Source organism: Mustela nivalis, assembly GCF_964662115.1.
Source record: "Mustela nivalis genome assembly, chromosome: 15".
NCBI lineage: Eukaryota > Metazoa > Chordata > Mammalia > Carnivora > Mustelidae > Mustela > Mustela nivalis.
Window position 1 is genome coordinate 32,575,386 of NC_139034.1, and position 27,212 is coordinate 32,602,597.

A 27,212-nucleotide genomic window follows, 5' to 3' on the forward strand; every position below is an offset into this window, starting at 1 on the left:
AGATTTTGAATGGGGTTTCCAAGGCTTTATGCACCGCTGGCCCTTGAAGGACACAGGTGTGAATTGCATGGGTCCACTTATACATGTTTTTTTTTTTTTTTCAATAAATATTGGAAAATTTTTTAGAGATCTGTAACAATTTGAAAAAATTCACAGATGAACTGCATAGCCTAAAAGTACTGAGAAAGGGAAAAATTAGTTATTATTCTAAGAATACAGTATATAATACATATGAGAATATGTTAACTGTTTATGTTATTGGTAAGTCTTCTGGTCACAGATTATTAGTAGTTTAGTTTCAGGGAGGATTGAAAATTAGATGCAGACTTTTGATTGCACCCAATCCCTGCATTTTTCAAGGGTCAGCTATAGTTTAAAAAAAAAAAAATCCTCCCTATAAAATCTCTTTCCCCATAATCCTATGATTCTGTAATCAAACTAGTCCTCCTTGACATTATAGCAATATATTCAAAGAATAGTTGATAATACTGGACAGTGATTTTAAAGGAACATAGCAGTGTTTTTAAAAGTTAAGAGAAATTTGATGATGGTTACTGCTTTCCACTCCAGAACATGGGCCAATGTGTTTCTGAGTGGAGAAACTTTTCAACAGTATAGTAAATCCTCACTATGGGGAAATCTCTCCCAAGGTATAACGGAGGATCCAGGCCCACATGCCAGATCATGGAAAACAAAATCCTGAGAACCAAAAATCTACTTATGCCACATGGTTCAAGTTCAATTCCCCTGGAAATCATTCATCGTCTGATAGATGACTCATGCCCTCCCCTGTAAAGTTGTCAAAGTAAAATCCTCAGATGCAATAGAGTTGGAGGGATATCCACCTGACATGAGATTTCTTGGGTTCAATCCCACCCTCTGTGACCTTGGGCATCTCTCTGTGTTTCAGTTTTGTCCCATGTGAAATGGGGGATAATGAGAGAACTTACAGGATTGTTGTAAAGACGACATGAGTTACTACCTGTGAAGTATTTAGGACAGTGCCTAGCACACAGTATTTAATAAATGCTAGCTATTACAACTGTTAGACATGGGACCAAGACATGAGAGGTATATAGTTTTCTCAGACCTTGAATCTGAAGACAGTTCAAGGGAGAGGGTGACGGGGACTATATAGTGCTCGGGGTCCAGTGGTTGGTTTCCTCAGGCAAATGGAAGTAAGCTATAATCTCTAACATAGGGAATTTATCTAATTTCCTGAATCAAATTCAATCCACAGCCTCTAGTCAGATAAAACTCCTTGCCAAGGAAGAGGTCTAGACTTCCACTGTGACAATAAGCATCCGACAGAGAAAAACTTGCAACTTATCGATATAACATTAGGTGAGATTATCAGCTTGCCCAAAGAAAAGGAGACCAAAATTCTATCATTTTACAGGGCTGCTTTCAGCTTGAACCATGAACTTTACAGGACGGTGGCTCATAACCAGGCCCTGGGGACTCACATTCCCTCAGACTGCCAGTGCGTGTCCTCTTCTATCCGTAGCAGTTCTTCACAGTCCTCAGCCCTATCCTGTGGACAGAACATACAGGTCTTCTCAGAGCCACTGGCTGTCAAGAGTCAACAGTCAAACCCTGCCTTAGTCCATGTCCACAGGAGCATTATTCTCAACAGCCCAAAGTGGGAAACAATCCAAGTGTCCATCTATAGACGAAAGGATAAGCAAAATGTGGTCTATACATACAATAGAATGTCACCCAGCCTTCAACAGGAAGGAAGTTCTGACACATGCCAGAACGATGGTGAACCCGCAGGACATCCCGCTTAGTGAAGTCAGTCAGTCACCAGAAGCCAAAGACTGTAAGACTCCAGTTCTATGAGCTGCCTACAGGGGTCCCTCATAGAGACAGAAAGCAGAATGGTGGCTACCAGGGGTGAGGGGAGGAGGGAATGGGAAATTAAAGTTGAACAGGTACAGTGTTTTTGTTTGACAAGATGAAAAGAGTTCTGGAGATGGACGGTGGTGATTGTTGCACAACAATGTGAATGTACTCACCACAGAACCGCACACTTCAGTATGGCAAGATGGTAAGTTTCATGTTACATGTATTTTACCACAATTAAAAATAAAATAAAAACAAAACAAAACAAAAAAAACCTGACCCAGGACCACAGCACCTGTTAACTTAGAGTCAGAAATGTAAAGCTTAATTCTATTTCCTATTGCACTCTTAGCACCTCCAGACATTCAGATGTCTCTGTTAGTTGGGCCCGTTGGTCACATGAGGAAGCACCTTCTACTTTTTTTGAGAGGAGAGGAGTGTGTGTATGTGTGCATATGTGTATAATCTTGGGGAAAAAGAAAGTGCAAAATACTGAACAGAAAATGCCTCAAATTGTATCTAATAGTTTCATGTGTACCGCACTCAGATTTCACTGAAATGTCTCTCCCCCCAACACACCATTATTATTCCAAATAAATGTGACAGGATTAGTTAGCACAATGTGTCTCTCTGCTAAGACTTCTATGTGCTCCTGTCCACTGTCAACTCTGACACAGAGTTCTGCTGCCGTAACTCAGAGTACAGCCAGCAAGGAGCCACCCCTGAATGGTGGTACGTTCCTTGGGCAAGGAAGAAACAACAGACAGACACAAGGACTGACACACTGTTAACTAACTGAGACCCAGCCCATTCTCTAGATATATCATTGAGAAGAGTCTTCTTCTGAGAAAGTAGCTAGCACTGGATGCCAGCCTCTGGCTTAAAAAACACTCAGGCTTTTCTTTAATAATTATAGATATAGTGCATAGTACAGTAAACACAGAAATTCCTGTGTCACTATCCAAATAACAGTGAGATTTGTGGGTGAAAATATACTACCAGAAATGAGCAAAAGAACATGTTCTAATCTCTCTTTGTTGGGTTTCAACTATGGGAGCCATGCGTATTTCCTTCTAATTCTCAATGTCATGATAAAATAGCCAATAATATAAAATACCAATTTTTTTCAATATGCAAAATAGGACTAATGGATTTCTTTTGCTAAGTTACAGGGTTATACAGTTCATTCTCATTATTTGTGGGTTCCATTTTTATAAATTTACCTACTCACTAAAATTTATTTGTGAATGAATCAATAAATCGGGGATTCTGTAGAGCAGTGAAAACCTTGGGTCCGCAATGGGCATATGTTCCCAGATGAGGCAAAACAAAGCAATGCTCTGCCCTCATACTGACCCAGCCCAGCAGCCATCCCAGCACCAATCTCAGGAAACAAGGACAAGCACCGAGAGACCTCACCCCTGCTTTACCACAGTAAGCCCGAGACCATCATCTCTCATGAGTCTCAGTGAAAATGAATTTTATTCAATTACCCTTGTGATTCCTGGGGGCTACAATCTGAGCCAAAAGGACTGGCAGAAACACACCAATCATGTCTCAAAGTGGAACCTTCACTACCAGTGTTAGTACAGGGCTAGTGTTCTTCTACTCTCTGTGTCGCAACTGTGACGAAAGGTCACCGGAGAATGCAGTGATTTCATCCAAACTTTCAACACCTCAGTGCAAGGATGAGAGCTCAGGTGTAAGTATCCTCAGAGTGACCTTCCCAGAAAGAGAAGACCTCTGTTTCTAGATTTTCAGTCTCTCCGTTTTTTCTCTATACTACAGACATACTCCCAAGAAAAGCATTCACCTAGAATACATGGAAAAGAACATAAAATTGTCTATTTTAACTTTTAGTGATGGTAATGCTGACACGTCTGCTAACTTGAGAGGTGGAAAGCTAACTGATCACTGAATATAAAGGAAGTAAGACACATTTACAGACACACGAGACGTATCATAGGGACCAGCTCCTAACATCAGGAAATAGACATCCCATGCTTTGAGAAAATATTTTAGAAACCTGAGGAAACTGGCAGTAAGCTGATATTTAAGGTGATTGACTAGTAACCTTGAACTTAAATGCAAAGGCACCAAACAGAAGAAAATTTTTTAAAAATTAGCAGATTTTCAACTTGCCTTAATATAGGTTATAAATTCTGAATGGAGAACATCTTTTCCATCAGTAAATTGGTCTCTTTCTTCTCCTGAGTTGTCATTGTCACCCAAAAGGGAAGGCTCTGGTTGAAATTCCTGATGAAAGTCCCCTATTAGGAAAACGTAGAGAAAGACAAAAAGATGGTTTCATGAAGAGATGAGCAAAGCACAGATAACCCTCATATACCATCAGACTACTTTCAGACCCTTGCTTCTTCTGGAGGTTTTATGAACGACCCAACTTGTCTCTTCCCTGAAGAGTGGGATGAAAAGATGAATGAAGGAAGAAAAAGAGAAAAAAAAAATAGAAAAAAATAGAAAGCTCCCCCCACCCCCATGGCAAACTGGAAAGTCTAAACTTCTCTATGGCTTCATCCCTTAAAGAAATGAAATCTCTTATAACTTTCTTAAGAAACAGAGGAAAGCAAGTTTGAAAGAGGCAAAAAAAAAAAAAAAAAAAAGGAAGTTTGAAAGAGGCAAAAGGAACACCAAGCAGATCTCTTCTTCATGATCTGCAAACTGAAAAGAAGTGAGTAGGGCACCCTTTAAGGACTCCTACTTAGAATACCCACTTCTAGAGTTCTAGAGCAGGGAGGAAAAAACTCACTGGTGACAAATTACATATTTCTTTTGTTTTAAAAATTTGCCTGCACTACCTTGTAGACCATGTCATGTTACATAGCTTATCCAAGTTAATAATATGGCAATTATGTTTTTGCATAGAGTATACAGTAATTTGGGGGGAGGATAATGTAAGGTTCCAACCAAAACCTCAGATACATGTAAGTGCTAAACTTAAAAACCTGAAGGTAGAAAGTGAAAGCAAACACTAGACATTGATTTGGTTCACACGGCTCTCCCATCCCTAATGAGAGCATTTTCAAAGATTTAGGGAGAAAATCTGCATATTAATCTAGTTCTATACTGTTCATATATCATGAAGTCATCTCTGCCACAAATCATTAAACACTAAATTTTATTATTTTCTATTAAAGTCATTGAATAAACAGGAGCAGTAAAAAAAAAAAGAAAGAAATACTGCCCTAATATAATCAAATGAGGGCTCCTCACCAAGATATGAAATACACTGCTAGGATTTTCAAGAGAATGAAAATTCTCTTGGTCATAAAGTACTTAGTGATCACGTGGTGATTATTAGAGAACCACAGAATTGGACAGCTACTGAAGATCTTATGTATTAATTAATCTAATCACCTCATTTATAGGTAAGAGAACTAAGGTCATTTGTCTTGTCCAAAGTCAAGTGTATTCCTGGGCACACATCTCAACTACATTTCCCATCTTCATGTGTAAGAGATGTGGCCATGTATCCAGGCCTCCTTGGAAGTGATGGGCACTTCTAGGCTCAGTCCACTAAAAACCTCCTGTGAACAAGGTTCCGTGCTTGGCCAGCTTCTGCCTTAAAACAGGACTTGGAAACTTTGGAAATCTTGTGTTTCAGATGCTGGAGTCACAACTTGAAAGAAGTCTGGGCCTTTGAATCATTTGCATAGATCATTGCTTGGAGGGGAACTGCCTTTCAATCATGAACTCCCATGTACACTTGATTTGTACTGTGTTAAGCCAATGAGATTCGGGATTTTAAGTGCTACAATCACTGGTGTTTCCTAATATATCTATATGTCAATATATGCTTTCCAAGAATGGATTTAAAGACTGTTATAAAATCTTCACAATGAGAACCACTCTACAACTTACTTACTAGCTGTGTGATCACTGCCAAGTTAAAGTCTCTGAGCCTTGGTTCCCTCACCTATAAAATGGAGACAATTAGAATATCCATCTCAGAGTTCTGAACTTTAAATGAGGTCACCTTCACAGATTAGCACAGAGCTTGGTGCGCAGGAAACGCTCAATAAACTTAAGCTAATACCATGGCCCTATTTGTGTAGATTATAAACAGAGTATTTGAAACTTAAAACAAACACTTTCTCCCCATCTTTCATTCTCACACCTTTAACGGGGCTAAGGCGATGGCATGAGTCCTCCTTGATGATCTGTTCTTCTTCCATGATATTTGACATTGGCACATTGAGGCTAACAGTGTCTTCATCAGAAGGCTAAAAGGAAACAATGCACGGCTTCATTCAAGGGACAAGCATTATCAATGTAGATTAAGAGAATGCTATGTGATTAAAAGAATACTGCTGATTCTCAAAAACATAATATTGAGTAAAAAAACGAGATACAAAGAACCATTCCACTTACGTAAGTTCAAATCCCAGCAAAAACTAATCCGTGCTATTTGAGGACTCTGACCACTCTTGGCTTGCATGGTGGATGCATGTGTGGGCTTTCTGGGGTGCTGGTAAAGCTCTGTTCCTTGCACTGGTGGCTGTCAATGTAGGTGTGTTCACTTTCACAAAATTCATTGAGCTAACACTCAAGTGTTTCTCTGTACATATGTTTTGAGCCAAAAATTTGTCAGGTACCTGATGGCATTGCCAACCTAAGAGCAACTATCAGAGCACTAAGAAGGACTATGTTATCCCTGATGGAACGAAGGAGTAACTGAATATACTATCACATTAGCCCGAGGACTGGTACTCTGCTACTGCACACCACCACCAATTTCCCAAAACTGCATTAAGGTTTCATGGTGCTAGTCACAAACAGCAGGCAACAATTTATTCACAGGGCAACAGTGAACTCCAGTTGATTTCCCTGTGGGAGACTGAGGGACACACAGGCCTTTGGGCTGCATCAGATATATAAAAGTGCTGAATGACGATAAGGCTTAAAAGGACATGTGTTCTGTGCAATTTTCAGAATAAGGCTTTGATTTGGTAATCAGAGTGAGTTGTCTCAGGGGTGCTTGTTTCCCACACTAGCTGATGAAGTTTATTCAGATAATCTACGATTCTGTCACGAATGAAATCTGGAGCTTCCTTTATTCTCCTACGTCTCCGTTTTCATGTTGTTATTTAGTGAGCTTTCCAAATCCCAGGGATCCTGAACCTCCACAGAACGCATGTCAGGGAATCGTGGGATGCTCCTAATTCTTGAAGCCGTGGCTTTCAGAGTCCGGTGTTCGTTTACTTTTGGACAGGCGCACAAACTGTTTGGAAACTGACACAAAAGAAGCGTGCATTTCATCCACTCAACAGATATTCAGCCGCCAATTTTTTTGTTCATGTTTATCTTGACAAAAATATGTTTTAAACTTCTTGGAGACAAACACTAAATCAATCAGACAAGGGCAACAGCCAAAGAAAGGGAATGAGACGTGCTTTCTGAACGCCTCAGTGAAACAGAAGTGGGGAGCCAGAGAAACTGACCATAGATGCTAACGGATTTGCCAAAGTGAAAACAGAAAGCTATATTGGATAATTCAGGGCCCTTTTCTTTCTGAAAAACAAATTGCCTGGAGGGGTTCTCAGGTAAGGAGACTACAGCGTGAGACCAAAAAAAGGCTAAAGGGAAGATGCTGGCACTGACTCTGTTGACTAGAACCCTTTTTATGGTCCTTCTTTCCACTATCCTCCCATCTGAAAAGCGTAGCAAAATTCCAAAGATAATGCATCTAGTTAAAAGGGAGGGAATAAACCCTTGGCCTCCTTCTAGAATGATATTAGCATCCTACTTGTATTAAGTGAGAACAAAAGGATAATGAAGTTCTTTGTGTGATATTTTATTAACGAACTTAATTATCCTTAAAAAACAGATAAAGGATAAAGCAGAGTCTGTTTTAATTTCATAGAAAATAAGCTTAGGGTGAGTAATTTCTGAAACAATGGGACATTTCAGGGGACTTATGAGTTTTAATAAAACTAAGGGGGCTGAATTAAATACAACTTATAAAGCAATGTGTTGAGTAATTTCTCCCCCAGGGAGTCCCAGTAACCTATTCATGTGGCTTCATGAGAGCTATTTTCTTTTATTGAAATTGGCCTTCTTTTTCTGCCTATAAGCTCCTTTTGAAATGTTCTGTGTTAGAGGTTTTTTCTTAAATTTACCTTAAAATCTTTAGGGTATCCTAACTTTAATACACTGCTTTATAAAGCATTTCCTAGGACATAAATGCAAATATTAACCCTCGAAGACCTGAAGAGAAGAGAGAAAAGGCATTTTTCTTGGGAGTCACACACAGTACAAATGTGAACTCCTTAAATGGGGTAACTGACTTATTAATTACATCTTCAAAGAAGTATAATGTTTCAAAACTTAATAACCACAAAACTCAAGAAATTTCCTCAGAAGGGAAGCCATAATACATCCATCCCCTGCCCCAGGCATTCCTTCTAGCTACCCTGCTCAATAAACTCCATTTGATGGTATATTAGTGAAAGGTTGGGGGGAATCCAATTATAAGCGAGATAAATGAGCTATTTATAACCACTTCAGGAAGCTCTAGTGTGGAAGGCCTCTGAGCTTACAAGTAACCCAACTTTTATCCAGTTGTCTGAAAAGAGCACAATCAAAAAGTTTCAGGAAAACAAATATTGCTGTAAAAATTATGGCTACTCAAAATGGCATTTCCTGTGGGTAAACTGCTAAAATGCAATGCACATTTGACTCCTTAACATTTACGCATGCAAATAACTTTTTTCCTAAATTATTCTGTCACTTAAAAACAAATGCTTTTATAAAAATGCCTCCTGGGTACTTGAGTACCACTCTTCATCATTTCATAATATGTGTGAAATATTCAAGAACATGCTAGGTAATGTAAGGAGTGTAGGGGGAGGGGATAGGGACATTTACAAAATATTAAATACGCAGCAAAAGCTAAAAACAGCTCCTATTTATATAACGCTTGGAGGGATTTCAAATTGCCTTCACGAATATAATCACACATTCTCACACAGATGCATTAATGCCCTTTACCGCAGAGGGGTTTAGGAACAGGCGGATAGATCTACCTCAGAAAGGAAAAAAAAGCTAATCACAAACTTTACCTCTGTGGCAGATAAACGCTTATCTCCATTATCACTTCCAACACCCGAATCTGAATCCTTCTTGCTGGGATAGGTGTCATCAGTATGGAATCCATTTAGAAAAAGATTGAAATCACAAAGTTCACAACAAGATACATTAATTTATATTCAAATAATGACTTTTGCTATACAAATTTTATTATTACCATAAGACAACAAATCAGCCCCATATATTAAAGGAGGGCCTAATAATCAAATAGTCTTTCTAAACAGAGGACAAAATAAATTCTTTGTGTTTAGGGTTACTCTAACCAAGTAGTCTGTTCTTGAAACAGTTAAAAATTTTCTTATCTTGTGAATTATACTGTCTATAAAAGCAAAAACTGCCTAATTGCTTTTATCTTTTATAAGAGGTGTTTGCCTCTTATGTGGTTACTCTCAATAATTCTGTAAGCTTTTATCCAGTGACTAAAACAAAGTTGATGTCTATAAAACTAAAATAATGAATACATATTTTAAGTATTATATAAAGGTATCATTAGAGTAGGCTGAGATTCTAAGTCACCATGTTTTTGTTTTTTAAAGATTTTATTTATTTATTTGACAGACAGAGATCACAAGTAGGCAGAGAAGCAGGCAAAAAGAAGAGGAAGCAGGCTCCCTGCTGAGCAGAGAGCCTGAATTCGGACTGATCCCAGGACTTTGGGATCATGACCTGAGCTGAAGGCAGAGGCTTTAACCCACTGCGTCACCCAGGTGCCCCAAGTCACCATGTTTTTCAGTAGAGAGTTAAGCAAAGGTCTCTGCAATAAAGACCTCTCAAAACAATGTGTTTCTATACATGTGTCCAGTGTGGGAATTTTAATCTTTGAAAATTCAAGGCCCAAATTATGCCACAAAAGGCCAAGGGCATGTGAAAGGATTCTAACCCTTCCGTTCCAAAAAGGAAATGGCAAAAACTATGCACACTGCATTTCTAAAAGACAACTACAAAACAAAACCTGCAGTTTTTCTTAACAATGTTCTGGAGGCAGATGAAAAATTAATAATTAAAAAGACATGCCTGAGCTTGATACGGTAGTTTTACCTGGTAAGTCAAAAATACCTGTATTTATATTATAGATTACATTTATAAGGAGATATATGAGTGCATATGACATACATGCACACACAGTATTCAGGAAAGACGATTATTGATTAGAATAGGGAAAACAAGATTAGCAAGATGTCAAAAGCTTATCAACAGTAACAATTTCCTCTCTCTTATTCCAAACTGTTAAAACACTTGAGTTACAAATCTGCATTGGTTAAGGGAGGCAAAGGAATTTTTGGAGTTACCAACCTGGCATGCCTTGGCCGAAGCAAATTCTAAACGGGGGCTTTGAGTGACTGCAGTCACACTCACCTGTCTTCCACGTGCTGGTGTAAATGTGGCCTCTCCATCGTGTGGAGATAAAGGGAATCGGTTGTCTTAATCTGACATGCTTGTATACTCAGATACTTGAATATGTGCACTTTGCCCTTTGTGCAAATCTACGGAGAAATTAATAATACATATTTGTTTTCCAATGGCCAAACAAAATGTAAACACTAGGCCTGTGACTCTGTATATTTTCATTTCTGTGTTTTCATTTTAAGTAACACTTCAACAATACACACCAAATTTGAGAATTTAAATCTCCAAAATTTACATTTTAATCTCCAAAATATATAAGTATTTAGGCAATTATGTCTTCTAGATTCTACTTGAAATAGAAAGCCATCCTAACAGAAATGTGTCAAAGTCTAAACAGTGTAAAAAAGTAGAGAAGCCGAATCCCTGACAGAGTAACATTCCAATTCTGGAAGCATACGATTTGTTCGCACACAGTTTAACAGCTGAACTTGGAACTTCTCTCTAAATAACCGATAGTGTGTGAAATGTTTAAACCCCGTTTCTCAGCTCACGTGAAAGTGAGGAATATATTACTCCACTGATAAGCCATTCACCCCATGAAGGAGTTTCCAATGCGTGTCCAAATGCTAAGCCACTCAAACTTTTAATTCTACGATTGCAGTGATCAGAACAGGGAGTCAAAGGCCGGTAAACAGACTCAACGTAGCAGAAGACACCTCCCTGTGGTCGGATTCACCCACGGTTTCATCTTTCAGAGGTTGTGATCATGTCCAAACCAATATTAATTCAGCAGAACATCCAAGGCCCAGCTCTGCTGGGAGTTGCCCACGCGCTACTGAGAGTACGCCCCTCTGGGGGGGCAGCTCTGCCGTCATCCCTCACCTGCGCTGGAGGAGACTGCAAAGGGTTGTTCTCAAGCAGTAACACTTGCAGCTGTTTCATCTCTCTAAAACAAATGGGAATCACGAGCACTTTATTGCAGGAAAAGTCAAACTTTACCAAGGGAAGATCTACTAGTTCTAAAGAACAGGGAAAAGAAAAAAGAGAAAAAAAAAAAAAGAAAAAGAAAAAGAACAAATTCAGAAAGCAACAAGATTATGTGGCTAAACATTCAAAAACTCATTCTCTGCTTACCAGGAAAAACATCAATTAGCATGATCAAAGCAAGGTATGTGCCAGGAATATGTGGTATGCGTATAAAATATTTTACTAAAGGGGAGGGGGAAATCTTTCATCGGGAGGGCAATAATTTTAAATTGTTGTGAGTTCTGACAAGAGCTAGAAACACTCTTGACATTTACAATATCTATTGTTTAGAAAGGCCTTTCTTCCAGCAAAACAATCACATAAGCCATACCACATAGGACATGTTTATGTTTTAACTTCAATTGTGAGCTGATGAACAATGAGCTAATCATAAAATATTCTTATCTAGTCAAAGTATCTGGTTACAAGAAATATGTTCATGGTTTTTAAAATTTCACGTTAAGAACTAAATGCTATCTAATTCGGAATGTTGCTGTGGACCCTGTAATCCTGATTTGATGAGGCTCAATTCTACTGCTTTTTTACCGTCTTCTGCAACTCCACAAACAAGACAGAACATTATATTTAGCTTAAAGTCCCCACCCAAGGGCATAGTAAACACTCAGTAATTTCAAGCATTCCAACCGACATTGGCAGCTGCAAGGAACAAAGTCAAATATGTTCCATGGAGCAAAGGGGCTGAGCAACACCAGACATGTAGGGTGACACAGGGCAAAGCGCTAAGATCTGTGCGTCAAACACTTGGGTGGGTTCATGTCAGAAGGGTCCACAGCGTTTATTACAGGATGTGGGAAAGGGTGAAATACAGCGCTTTCGAAGACACAAGGAGCTCCAAAGCGGAGGACAGGCAGGCATGATATAAAGGGACCCACAGGGAGAATTCCCACAGTGCCTCCCCTCCCCCTCGTATGCCTGAGGGTTGTCATTGGACTCGCTGTGCTACTTCAGGTTCCACAAACAAAGATGCTCTTAGCAACCGGTATCTCTTCTCCTGTTCACCTGGCTCTGGGCCTCTGGGTGTGTAAGGGACTTTCCTTGTTTCATGCCTTAGTGAGTTAATTCGTATTTAAAAAATGGAGTCAAGCGGACTCAAGTGCTGGAAGAGAGGCCAAAGAGCATCCAATTTGGCAGGTCCCAAGCTCAGCTCTGTGTCAACTGCCCTGAGTAGTTCACTGCCCAAACCCAGTCCCCACCCTCCGCCCCCAAGAGCAGGGCAGATGACATGTCCCGCTCCCCTGGACGCTGTCCTGATGAAGGCTCTGCGAGCGGCAGCAGGTGAAGGAGAGAGGGAGGAAGGGAACCCGGACGACAGCATGGAATCAAGAAAATCGAAGGAAAAGGGAAAGTAAGATCCCTCTCACTTCGTAGTTTGTTTCTAAAACAGGACTAAGGCTTAGAGGGATTTATATAGGAGAGGGAGATCTCCTTGCGCTAACCCTTAGTGATATTAATCCATCTCCGAGACTGTTAATTTTATTCACTAAACTTAGGTTGGCGAATTCGTGGTATGGCCGTCCATACCAAAATTTAACTGGACTCCAGATCTTTAGCAAGTCTTTGCTGCTAAAAATGAAGACCTTTATGCAAGACTGAGGGTTAGTTCCTGGCAGTCGTACCAGGAAGGGGAGGAGAGGCAACTTAAATAAGGTAAATAAAGTAAGAATGGTTTTTATAATGACTATTCCTGTTAATTGCAGTTTGGGACACAATTACCATCTTAGTTTGGGAAAACGAGAGCCTGGCAGTTTCACAATAAGAAAATGGGGTGGGGGTGGGGGTGGGGGATGGTGATGATAACTCCAGCCCAGGAATGGTGAAAAGAAACAGGGCAGGAAAAGGGAGAAGAAAAAGAAAATCCAAGGGATCTTCTGTTGCAAAGAAGGTCAATGACTGGCTCCTTTAATCTTAACTCTGTCCATTCTGGTCCTAGAAAAAACAAAATATGGTCTCCTCATTGCAGTATTTATAGTAAAACCACCACAAAATTGATATGGGTAATTAGGCCACAGACTTGTTCTCCCTTCTCAGATTGAAAGCATATGGGGAGGGGTACTCACAGAGGAAAAACAAGTAAATATGGAAAGTCTTCAAATTCACTGCCTGAAAGCACTATCCATACTCTTTTGTTAATAGAGTTCTCTAGAGTGAAGCAAAAAAGAAACTTGATATTCAGGAAGTTATTTTTTAAAAAAAGAGATTTTTCTAGTAAACTGAAGTTTTAGTTTTGAATATATTTTTAAAATATTAAACCTGGGAAAACACAATTATAAAAAGGATAGAAATGGTGTGACTGATCTTTTCAAGAGAAAGGAATGCTCTTAAGGTAAGAGGGTAGGGAGTGCTGAGAGCAAAGAAAAACCTCGGTTTGCAGACACAACGTTGACACGTTTCTAAATATTATAGGCATCAGTGAAATGACTCTACCACATTTTTCCTTTGAAAATGAGAGTTTGATGATCTGTAATGATTTTTCAATGATTAGCATGAGGGCTACAATTAGAGGCTAGTTTTCTTTAATGTCACAAAAGGTTTAAATGCTTACACATGTGTAGTTAGTAAGAGTGTTTCCCTTTGTGCTTGCTCAAACCAAGAAAAACCATTTCCATACAAAATAGGCTAGCCAATGACAGAATGAAAAAAAACAGTTTTCATACCAAATTATCTCAAGTAATAAATTAATACATCCTTGTGCCAAGAGAGTTTCTAATTCAACTTCTTTAAAAGGCAGGTCAGTGCAGGAAAGGCGACGGATGGCAGGTAGCCACTCAAACCTCCCATCTATAAAGCACACCGCATTTTATAAAGTTCTTTCCTTTCCATGAGCTTCATCTGCTTGCCTTCAGGCCAAAGATCAAGATGCAGGAAGAGAATAATAAAAGTCAGGCAGTTCTTGACTAGCTGCCGTTGTATCACATTAACCAAATGCTTTCGTTCTTGTTTCCAAATACGTGCTTTTGCTCTGAGGTATAATTTTAAATATATATTTGAAACCCGGTATGCCTGGTGGCCTTAAATGAAACTGAAGGAAATCAATGCAATCTTTGGAAATGAGAAAACGTGTTTGGGAAAGCATTCAGTATTTTACGGCTCATCAACTCATTCTGATGCAAGTCTGAACAAGAATCCCCAAAATAGGCAATTCAGATCCACCACCATCTACAAAGCTGCTAGTCAAGGTTCTGAAGGGTGCACACTTTCTGAAGAAATGCATCTTTCTCTCTGAACTCAGAGACGAAGTATCAGAGCAACGTACTGTAGAAGCCCACAGATGCAGGGAAGAGTCTGCCTGAGGTTGGCTCCAGTCTCACTGCTGAGGTTCTGGAGGATCCTTCCTTCTAGCCTTTGGGAGACTCACCAAAACTACTAGTGACATTCGTCCAAGGACCACTCAGCAGGGCTAGTACCCTCACCTGAAGCATAGGGGGTGGCTCCCAACCAGGGTGACCAGGTGTCCAAAGCCAGAAGTCCTAACAGCTGGGTCTACAAGACCAAGCACATCACCTACAGTGTTAGCTCGATGTTCCAGAACATCACACATCCATACCAAAACAATTCATGCCGCCTTGGGTTATGAGTTGAATCGTGTGTCCCCAGTTTTCCTACGTTGTTGGAGTCCTAACTCCCAGGACCTCAGAATGTGACTGTGTCTGGAGATAAGGCCTTCAAAGGAGTCATCAGGTTAAAAGGAGTAATTTGCGTGGGCCCTAACCCAATACGATTGTTATAAGAAGAGAAGGTTAGGACAAAGACACAGAAGGAAGATGCTGTGAGGACAGAGGGAGAAGCAAGCCATCTGTAAGCCGAGGACAGAAGCCTCAGAAGACACCTTGGTCTTAGATTCCTGCCTCCAGAATTGTGAGAAAATAAATTTCTGATGTTCAAGCCACTCAATCTGTAATACTTTGTTACGTGAGCCCGAGCAAACCAACATGCACACACAGCCTTAAACAGGAGAATGATCGCATTGCCGTACTCCTTGAGGAAAATTAAAAGTTGAATATTAACTTTTTGTTAACTGCATGTGAAATTTATATATTCATATTCATACAATTAATTAATAATTAATATCATTAGGCATACACAAACATGACTAGACAAACTACCTTCTTCACATAAGTGAACAAAAAGCAATAAAAAAAAAAAGCATCTCCTGGTTTATTGCTTTTTACCTTGTGGTAAAACTTTAAGGTAATTTCTTCTGACATTCAGTTCCCGTAGAGATTTCAACTGACCTATCTGCTGGGGCAAGGCCGTGATCTCGTTGCAGCTGACATCCTGCACCAAAAGCAAAGGCAGAAATAATAAACACCCTTTTCCAGGAAATCAAACATTTCATGTGAAGGCTTCTTAAGGAATTTACATATGAGGACAACTATTCAAGGACCTTTTTATCTTGGTTAGTACATCCCTGGCGAAGTAAGGCTTAGCACAGAACAGAAAAAGAAAGTGTACCATTTTGAACATCCTCTGAGGAGAAAAAAAGAGGAGAAAGGAAGGATGTGTGAAGTATTTGGGCTATTCTGAGGGCCTTGTGTCTGCTGTGCTCATGGGCTTCAACCTCATAATTCTCATGACGGACCCATGAGGCAGCATTCACAGCTTAACATTTACAGTCAGAAAAACGAGGCTCACAGAGGTTATGTCAGGCATCCAAGGCAGTCAACACTTAGAACGAGTGCCTACCTACTGTTAAGCCACCATCCCACAGTGCCTTGAAATAGAAGGTTACATATCCTACTTACCAAACACATTTTACAGTGAGAAACTGTGACTATTAATGCATCTTTTGGATGTACTATTTAGATAAAATGGAGCTCTTACTGGAAGGCTAGGAACTTGATGGACCTAAAAACCTTTAAGTACATTTTACAATCAAGACTGTGGGGCATGTGGATGTCATCTTTTTTTATACTGAAACGCTAATATCCCATTGATCGTTGATTGGAACCACCTCTCGACACAGGCAAAATGAAAGTTACGACATTTACAATCTGCTTATTCTCTCCCTCCATCCCACTCTTCCTCCTTCTCTGGAAGCTCTGCTCTGTTCTTCCCCACCTCATCCCAGCTACTCTCCAGTCCAGAGCCACACTCCCTCTCCTGGGACACTATAATGGTCTCTTTGATGGGTTCCTTACATCGGTCTGCTGCCCAGACCCATCTTTCCCAGAGCTACCAGAGTGTGCATTTCACTATGTCATTTACCAGCTCAGACATTTGCAACAGCTCCTGTGAAACCCACCAAACTCCGTGCAGGGCCCAGCAGCCACGGTTCAGGTCTACTTCTCCAGCACCATCCATCTGAAAGCCTTCCCTTGCGTCCTCAAGCCATAGCCTTACCAATTGCTGTCACCAGCGCAATGCCCTGGTATTTCACAGTCCCAAACCTGGTCAGGCTCCTCCCTGTCTAGTGTGCCATTTCCTAATATTGTCCTCTTGTCCCACCTATATCTTCCAAGATTAATTCAAGGATCACTCCTCTCTGAGACCTCTTACCACCCCTCCACCCCCGCCAAACTAACACCCAGGCAGAATGACCACTATTTCCTCTGTGGCCCTATGCAGAATCTATCACTGTATTCATATGCTCACACATTTGCCTTCTCTTATGAACCTGTGAGATCCTAGAGGGAAGATACTGGGTCTTATTCACTCCATCTTCCTGGTGCCAAGCAGAATGCCAGGTATGAAGTAATGGATCAATAAATATTGGACGAAATTTCTAAAGTCCATTTCTGTTGACACTCTCACTCTGCCTCACGGCTGGAACCCTGGGGTGCTCCAACATAAGACACTGATCCTTTGCAGGTCCTGCTTGAAAGGGAAGAATCACAGATATACTTGGGCTAGGTTTGATCCCATTGAGACGGAGTCTTTAAATTCCCCCACATCACTTCTGAACCTACCACCCACCCCCTTCACAAGGCAGCAAAGCAGTTTCACATTCACTCAGAGGAGAACTCACCATCGACCCAATCCCAGCAACCCCTGGGCTCCATGTAAGAGCAGGACTGTGTAGGACAAAGGGGATTGCTGGCCTCTTATCCCTTCTCATCTGAAAATCCTCAGGTGACCTGCCAATCTGGAAGGTCACAAGGCTGCCAACTGAGGACTAAAACCACTCTGGCTACCGGGAAGGAAGAAGCCCTCCGCAGAGACTGAGTCTACTACACAGCTCGATCAGCCGCGGTGCAGCTCCGAGCTCCACGTCTGACCCAGGCAAGGCAGCGTGTGACAGGCTCACAGCGTTGGGTGTGCAAAGGCGTCACCCCCAGGCTGGCTGTGGATGCAGCCCTCCTGGCCCAGAAAAGTCACATGGAATTCCATGAAAAACATCCCTAGTGTTTAAAAACAAAAACCCATGAGTACATCTGCAGAGAAATAAGAGTTGGAGGAAGGAATTACAGAATTAAAAGGTCCAGAGATGTGTTCTGTCACTGAGCCTCTCATGGAGTCAGTAAATAATTCTGTGTCTCTGCATATACTTCCGTACACCAGAAGGAGAAAGTGAAATGCTACCTTTTCCCGACGATGACGGCATCTGATCAGTCACAGATACCCACAACCAAATCTTTTCAAAAGAAACCTTTATCTTTCTGTCAGCCAAGTCACAGATAAGCAAGAGGTGCCATTCTATTCTCTTTGAGAAGAGCCCTCACATAAAGGGTACACAGGTAAGTGCTAGCAATGTATGACAGTGAATCATTCTATGAACTCGCAGGCAGGCACAGTCACACTGGTGATGGCTGGCGGGAGGGAGGGGTCGTGAGGGAAGAAACAGTGGGAATTTTCCATCTCTTTAGAAAAGTTATGTTACTGACATCTATAGTAAGTTTTTATAAGTCTGTGAGGGAGCACATGAGAAAGATCCTTTTTGCAGTTTATGGTAATCAAATTTTTTTATACGAAACTGACAATTTTCAGAAGTTTCAAGAACAGAATTTTTTTTTTAAAGATTTTATTTATTTATTTGACAGAGAGACACAGGGAGAGAGGGAACACAAGCAGGGGGAGTGAAAGAGGGAGAAGCAAGCTTCCTACCAAGCAGGGAGCCCCATGCAGGGCTCGATCCCAGGATACTGGCTGGGCTCATGACCTGAGCCAAAGGCAGATGCTTAATGACTGAGCCACCCAGGCACCCCAAAAGGACAGAATTCCTTAAAACATCATTCTTTTATTATTTATTTTGAAGGGGGAGGGGCAGCGGGAGAATCCCAAGCAGACTCCCTGTTGAGCACGGAGCCTGACACGGGGCTCGATCCCAAGAAGACCTGGAGACCACAACCTGAGCCTAAATCAAGATTCAGATACTCAACCAATGTGCTGTGCAGGTGCTCCCCAAAAATCGCTCTTTAAAAACAAAGGAGGGTAGAGGGAAACAGATAACAGATATATTTAGGCAATTTACGGCCTAAAGTCTCATTCAGTCTTATCCTATTTTGGGGGGGTACTGTATTCACCTTGCATTTTGTTGGTTACCCTCTGGTTAGCCAGAAAGGGTATGCTTGTTTCCCTAAATATAAGGTAGTTTTTTTTTTTTTCTAACCTGCATTTCTTTTTTTTTTTTTTTAAAGATTTTTTATTTATTTATTTGACAGAGATCACAAGTAGGCAGAGAGGCAGGCAGAGAGAGAGAGAGAGAGAGAGAGAGAGAGGAGGAAGCAGGCTCCCCGCCGAGCAGAGAGCCCGATGCAGGACTCGATCCCAGGACCCTGAGATCATGACCTGAGCCGAAGGCAGCGGCTTAACCCACTGAGCCACCCAGGCGCCCTCTAACATGCATTTCTAACATAATGGCTTTATTAAGGAAAACCAACCTCCTTCAGCTATATTTAAATGCTTACTTACTAGTAAAGAAAGCCCAATTCACACTTAAAATAAAAACAAAAAACATAATGATAAAGAGTTTTTCCTTCTGACCTACAGGATAGGACATCTGTAGACAATTAGAAACACAAAGTCCAATTGTCCATTTACATTTAGAAGGGTGTATAGTGAGGGTCAAATTATTTTAATAGTACTCTGCTGTCAGTAATTTCCTGTCCTGCCAAAATAATGAGGGGGGAAATGCCCAGGCAGATTTATCATGAAAGCAAGGTAAAGACTTTTCACTATTGTATAAACAATATTGTAGAAACTACGCAAAACTCTATTGCCCCCCAGTTACTGAAACTTGCTAAATTTTAAAGAGCTATGAATTTCATCACAAAAATAAAAAAATCCATGTCTTAATTAGCTGGGGAATGAGGAGTAGGAAAGAGAGGATAATACTCTAAATGTTCTGGGTAAGATGTTTCAGTTCAGAACATGAAAAAATAATATTCTTAGAATGGTCTGGTTCTCTAGTACATGTCTGTCCACATTTAGCCTAAGGTATGTTTTTTTAAAATGTGGAGTTCATTTTAAAAAGATAACATTTAGGAAAGTAAATTTAATAAATAAATAACACCAATGCCTCCTACTTTAGTGAGAATTTGCCAAGCTATGAATTCCAGATTCAGTGGCTTCTTAGAAGAGCCAAATGAATCCCTTCTGAATTTTCTATTAGCCCCTAAGCTATAACTCAGAAATACTTATTACAAGCTTCAGTGAATCAGATTATCATATATTTACCATTATAATATTACAAATGTTTTCAGCGAATCAGATTATCATATATTTACCATTATAATATTGCAAATGTATAGGCAAGCCAAAAAGAAATCATAAGGATGTCATAAATATTGACTAATTATATTCTTTTTTATACAGAAATGAATCTAATTATTAAATGTTAACATAAATACTCATACTTCAGTTTTTATGGCCAGTCTAATTTAGTCATTGAGATAAAAAAACAAAATGGAGAATTTTAACTATGACTTAAATATACTTTTTCTCACTGGTTTAATCAACATGTTTTTGGGTAACCGAAGGAAAAACTTCAGAGTCATTTCATACCAGCTCTTCCAAGCAATAAAGGAAATATATAGAAGTCTTTAATGCACATTGGAAACTAATATATTTTTGTTATTAAGTGCTAGTTGTCAATTTACCCTTCAGGATGCAAAAATGACAAGGATTTAAAACATCAGATTAATTTGGATTATTAAACTAGGTAATGTTCACTTTCAGAAAATAACACTAAAAAAAAAAGAAGAAAAAAAGTTTTTTTTTTTAAGGAGTAACCTCTAATGAAAACCAACACAACTGCTGCATACTGGGTCAAGATGGTCTTGGTTAGAAAAGATATCCAGTGAGACTGGGCCACCCTGTGGAAAAGCACATGGTATTCTCATGAGCTACCTTGCTCTGACTCTCTGGCTTTCAAAAACCTAGTATGGTTATAAAACTGCTGAAGTCATATTTTTGTAATCAATGTAACTCTTTATTTAACTGAAGGAAATGCAAACATTCTGACAGGAAATTCAAGCTATTAGCTCCCATCATGGGATCATGTTGTTTTGGGGGGGAATGTCTGTTGTATGATTCACTGTGTAACTTAAGGTAAATGTCTTAACCTCTCTGTGCCTATGTAAAAAGAAGTGGCAAAGATTTAAAAAATCCAAATTTCCTTGCAATACTAAGAAAATGCATTTATCACAACAGAAATAATGAAGAGTTTTTGAAAGATAGATACTTAACTCCCTTAGGAATAATGTCAATTTAGATTTCTTAGCAATCAGAAACCTCAATGCTTGTAGCCAGAACTTTTTTTTTTTTTTTTTAAAGAAAAATCAATATGTTCATTTAAACTCAAGACTTTCTCAAGAAACCACTGGTATGATAAATTACCACCTCTCAATGCTTACTGGAAGCCTCCTTCCATATAAAACTCTATTTCACACCCTTTCATATACCCACTAACATCTGTCCCACCCCATTGCTCTTCAACAGAATGGATCTTACACAAGCCAGGGATTTCTAACTGTCACACAGAAACTGGAGACATTAGAAGGCATCTCCAGAGACTGCAAGTGGAAAAATGATTATGGCAAACACAGGAATTTATGTCTCCCCTACACCTAGCTCAGAGGCTGGAATGCTATGGATGGAAATGAAGAAGGGATTTTCCTCAGAAGCAGGCCAGTACACGCTGTGTCTATAATCAATCCTTGAATTCAAACTCCCCACACAAATAAACATTTCATGAAAAGAGAATAAAAATGAGATGTCTCATCCCAGTAAATGCACCTTTCTATCAGTTATTACTTGTGTCAGACCCCGTTAGCTCCTCAGTGGTCAGAGTAGGTTTCTGGATCATGGATACTATGTTCACTTATATGGAGGTAAAAGCTGGAAGCCATAATTTTCACTGCCTGAGTTGGGTAAAGACAAATGGAAAGAAACCACATGATGGCTAGAGCATCCCCGGACCCCAGGATGTCAGCTTGCACAGAGAACCATGAGGAAACTCACCTTCACTGTGCTCTAACTCAGTGTGCTTGTCTTCACAGCTGTCTGGAAATTATAACATAGGCCATTCACCCAGCATCTCTTACCAAATATTCAACATGCCTTTTCCTTCAGGCATGGTTTGACAGTAAAGGAACCATGTCTCCAAATGTTAATGTGGTTTTGATGAGTAAAGCAAGGTTTAGTCAATACCAGAATGTTCTACTGACCTTCCCGACTGCCTTTAGTTCCTTCACGAGGAAACTTCCACAGAGACACTGCCCCTATTTTTGTAACATTCATTCTCTGGTTCACTTTTGGCTGTTTGTGCTATGCCCCAACTTTAATGGGAAAACCACTGCAAGGTGAACCAGGAACTCGACAAAGAAAACATGAGACATGACATCTAGAAGAAGATCTAGCAAGCACAGCTGTGTGGCGCTGTTCAAAGGGTTGGGGCTTTCATCATACAGAACTGGTTTTCATCCCAGCTCCACCACTCCATAGTACCACAGCTTTGGGTACGTAATTCTGAAACTCAAACTTATCTACAGAATGTAGACACGGTCTCTACATTGCTGAGTCACTGTCAAGATTATATAAAATACTCCAAGTAATTTACCTAGTAGAATGCTGAGCATATAATAGGTGCTCAGTAAATACCAGGGCTTTTTCTCTTTCTCTTACAGAAAGAATACCCAGATACAAAGACTTAAAAAGCAACATAGATTACATAGATTACAGCTACAGCTCTGAGAGTACAAGAGGGACAGAAGTAATTCAAAGTGGCCAAGAGACTTGGAAAGATCTAGATCATTCCCATCAGCAATGACCCTAGAGGGGTTAGCGCCACAGTGCCAGGATTCCTTAGATTCTCTTGCACCTGAAACAACATGGAACTAACTCTCTGCTGGCCTCTCGTTGATTCAAAAAGGGACATCTCCATAGGTATTTCTTAATGGCTTCTTCATGGAAGGAAGATCAACTTTGTTCTCTGCATAATCTCAGATGGCTGGATGAGACAGTCATTGCATGGCAATGCTTTTTGTTTTATTTTCAGATAACTGTGATATATTTAAGATGATAAGATGGCGTTTTCCAATTTTAGTTCCTCTTAAAAATTAGAGAGGACTCCCCCTTTCTTGCAGAGAGCTACGGTTTTTTTGTTTTTGTTTTTCTGGTCGATGAGGACTCTGCAATACTCCCACTTGGAAGAGGAAAGGGTTTATGACTCCATTTAGTATATTCTTCAAGTCTGATGTGCAATTTAAAAATATTTCTTCCAAAATAGCTAAACAATGCTGAGAGCCTGATAAGCAGAGTGATTTTATCAGCACTTAATTGCCTTCAGGTACTCTGAATCCTTGGGTGGGGGAAGGGAGCTGACTCCCAAATTTTTTAAGAGTTGGTTACCATGTAACTATAAAACAAAAGCCCCAGAAGCAAGTCTAGAATTACTTGAGACTCTCCAGGGAATTTCTTTCCAAATGATAACTCAAAATCATTTGACATGGTTACCTGTAGTAGCACTATTTTTTTCAAGATTTTATTTATTTATTTGACAGAGAGAGACACAGCAAGAGAAGGAAGAGAAGCAGGGGGAGCAGGAGAGGGAGAAACAAGCTTCCTGCCAAGCAGGGAGCCCAACGCCGGGCCTGAACCCAGGGCCCTGGATCATGACCTGAGCTGAAGGCAGATGCTTAACGACAGCCACCCAGGCACCCCAGTAGCACTACTATTTTAAGCAAAAAGAGATGAAAGATAAATAAGAACGGATGGAAACTAATCTTTTTTTAGGCTGTGACCTTAAGCAAGGCCAGTCACCCTTTGTGGTTAAATAAATGGCAACTGATTAAGTATTCACCAACGTCAGAAATAAATGCTTTTCACAAAGATCATGCTTGCTCACACAGTTCAAGAACACAGGCTTCAGAGCTGCCCCAGCCATACATGACTACTGAGCATGAGAAATATGGCTGGTCCAACCAGTGAGGTGCTGTCCGTGTAAAATATATACTGGACTTCAAAGACTTAATATAAGAAAAATATAAAAGATCTCATTAACTTAATATTGCATACATGCTAAAATAATATTTTAGCCATTTTGCATGAAATAAAATATATTATTAAAATTAATTTTACTTGCTTTTTAAAAAAAATGTGGCTACCGGTACATTTAAAATTAGATTTGCTGACAGCAATTAGGCAACCAAAAGAAATAAAGCCATCCAATTTGGCAAAGAAGAAAACTGTCACTATTTACACATGACATGATACTCTATATAGAAAACCCTAAAGACTCCACCAAAAAACTACTAGAACTGATCAATGAATTCATTAAAGTCTTGGGATATAAAATCAATGTGCAGAAATCTGTTGCATTTCTATACACTAATAATGAAGTAGCACAAAGAGAAATTAAGAAACTAATCTCACTTATAATTATACCCAAAATAAAAAAATACCTAGCAGTAAACCTAACCAAAAAGGAAAAAAACATGTACTCTAAAAACTATAAAACATGGATGACAGAAATTGAAGAAGACACAAAGAAATGGAAAGACATTCCATGCTCATGGACTGGAAGAATAAATAGTTAAAATATCTAAACCCAAAGCCATCTACACATTTAATGCAATCCTATCAAAATACCAAGAACATTTTTCACAGACCTAGAACAAACAATCCTTAAAGTTTACATGGAACCACAAAAGACTCCAAAATTGCCAAAGCAATCTTGAAAAAGCAAAGCACAGGTGAAGGCATTACAATTCCAAACTTCAGGTTATATTACAAAGCTGCAGTAATCAAAACACTATGGCACTGGTACAAAAACAGACATGTATATCAATAGAACAGAACAGAAAATTCAGAAATAAATCCCTGATTATATGGTCAATTACTCTTTGACAATGTAGGTAAGAATATCCAATGGGAAAAAGTCTCTTCAACAAATGGTGTTGGGAAAACTGGACAGTTACATGCAAAACAATGAAACTGGACAACTTTTTTACACCTTACACAAAAATTAAAAAATGGATTAATACCTAAATGTGAGACCTGAAACCATAAACATTCTCAAAGAGAGCACAGGGAGTAGGGTCTCTGACATGAGCCATATCAATATTTTTCTAGATGTCTCCTGATGCAAGGGAAACAAAAGCAAAAATTAGCTATTGGAATTTACATCAAAGTAAAAAGCTCTGCACAGCAAGGGAAACAATCTACAAAACTAAAAGGCAACCCACTGAATGGGAGAAGATATCTGCAAATAACATATCCGGTAAAGGGTCAATATCCAAAATACATAAAGAACTTATACAACTCAACACCCCCAAAAACAAATAATCCAGCTTAAAAAGGGGGCAGAAGACATGAACAGACATCTCTCCAATGAAGATAGGCAAACATAACTAACAGACACACGAAAAGATGCTCAACATCACTCATCAGGGAAATGCAAATCAAAACTACAATGAGGTATCACCTCACACCTGTCAGAAAGACTAAAATCAAAAACACAAGAAACAAAAAATGTTGGTGAGAATGTGGAGAACGCTGTTCCTTTCTCAGTGGAGTGCAAACTGGTGCAGCCACTGAGGAAGACAGTATGGAGGTTCCTCATAGAGTTAACAGTAGAACTACTCTATGATCCAGCAATCACACTACTGGGTATTTACCCAAAGAATATAAAAATACTACTTCAAAGGGCTACATGCCCCCAGATGTTTACTGCAGCATTATTTACAATAGCGGAACTATGGAACATACACACACACACGAATATTATTCAGCCATAAAAAAGAATGGAATCTTGTCATTTGCAGCAACATATGTGAAGCTAGAGTGTTATGCTAAGTGAAATAAGTCAGGGAAAGACAAATACCATATGATTTCACTCATATGCAGGATTTACAAAACAAATGAGCAAAGGAAAAAGAGAGAGAGAAAGAAAAAAGCCAAGAAACACTTTAAACTAGAGAGAACCAATTAATGGTTACCGAGGGGAGGTTGGTGGGGGGACAGATGAAATAGGTGATGGGGATTAAGGAGGACACTTGTCATGATAAGTACCAGGGGGTCTGTCAAAGTGCTGAATCACTGTTTTGTGACCTGAAACTAATAGAACACTGTATGTCAACTACATTGGAATTAAGAGAGAGAGTAGAGTAGAGTGCAGTAGAAGAAGAGAGGAGAGAAGAGGAGAGGAGAGGAAAGGAGAGGAGAGGGGAGGGGAGGGGAGGGGAGAAGGGAAAGGGAGGGGAGGGGAGAGGAGAGAATAGAGTATCATTTGCAGCTTTGCCTTATCTTCCCATCACATGGTGCAGGGTGAAGGTGCTCAAGCTCAGGCCACAAGCTCAGCTACACCACAGGGACCTTCCATACCTCACACTGTCTCTCTACCTTGGGGTTTTTGTTTGTTTGTTTGTTTGTTCATTTGTAAGATGTCAAGAGCTTGGACTAGATGCTTGTGAAACCCCTGTGCCTCTCACACTCTAGGATTCAAGGATTCAACCGTGATTGCTGGTGGAGAAAAGACAGCAGGGGCCAGTCGATGACCGTGTAATAGGTGATTAGTCAGCACTGAGCAGTTAGTGTAATGAAGAGGCAGGGCGGCCTTTGCTGGAGCTGGGCTCTGTATGGGCTGCCTAAGGAGAGTTCAATGGGTCCCTTATGGCCACCCCACAGCTTGGGGGTGTCCCGAGGCTGCAGACGGTGCCATTCCACTGCACTTCCTGCCGCAGTGCTAGCCCAACAGCTGCTGGGAGCACCTGAAGAAAGCCCTTCTCTGGTGTAGGGCCGGCTCCAGGCTCAGCACTCGGGCTACCTCGTCACAGCCGGCAGCCCAGCAGATGGGGGTACGTGCTATCAGCTTAAGCCCAGGATACCGTGCAACAGCGTCCAGGCTGGCAACAGGTTCCAGCAGACTGACCATGTTCCATGCGCCACCCAGCTGTGGGAGCCCAAAAAGTGGGAAAAAACCAACCTGTGATTTATATTGTGTTTGTATGACTTAATCCAAATTCTAGCAGATCTAAATTTTGTGGTTTATCAGACTCCTAAAAAAAAAGTATTTTTTAAAAAAAGAAAAAAATGTATCTGACAGGCAGTTTTTTTTTAATTTTTAATTTTATATATATTTTATATCTTTTATATTTTATTATAAAATTTTTATTATATACTTGATATATAATATATCATCTAATATATTATACTATATTATAAATATATTTATAATTTTATTATATATTATATTTATATAAATTTATGTTATATATTATATATTTATATAAATTTATGTTTATATTATATAAAACATATATATCATATATATAAATTATATATGATATATGCAATATATATAATAAGTTAAGTATATTATATTTAATATATATAAACTCCTTATTGAACAAAGCATTTGAGGATACATTCTCCCATTCACTAGGTTGCTTTTTTGTTTTGTTAATAGTTTCCTTTGCTGTGCAAAAACT

The 27,212-nt window shown here is 39.7% G+C and overlaps 1 protein-coding gene across 5 annotated transcripts in view; it reads right to left on the reverse strand.

The window, feature by feature from the left end:
• The window catches only part of LRCH1 (leucine rich repeats and calponin homology domain containing 1), a 196,541-nt gene that overhangs the window by 47,937 nt on the left and 121,392 nt on the right, over positions 1–27,212 (reverse strand). For all 5 annotated transcript variants that reach the window (XM_082700563.1, XM_082700565.1, XM_082700564.1 and 2 more), the window contains exons 4-10: positions 15,516–15,621; positions 11,182–11,318; positions 10,309–10,436; positions 8,925–8,988; positions 5,981–6,086; positions 3,988–4,115; positions 1,467–1,534 (exon numbers count right to left, since the gene is read on the reverse strand). In XM_082700563.1, coding sequence (XP_082556689.1) covers positions 1,467–1,534; positions 3,988–4,115; positions 5,981–6,086; positions 8,925–8,988; positions 10,309–10,436; positions 11,182–11,318; positions 15,516–15,621 — 737 coding nt within the window. The remainder of the gene's footprint in view (positions 1–1,466; positions 1,535–3,987; positions 4,116–5,980; positions 6,087–8,924; positions 8,989–10,308; positions 10,437–11,181; positions 11,319–15,515; positions 15,622–27,212) is intronic.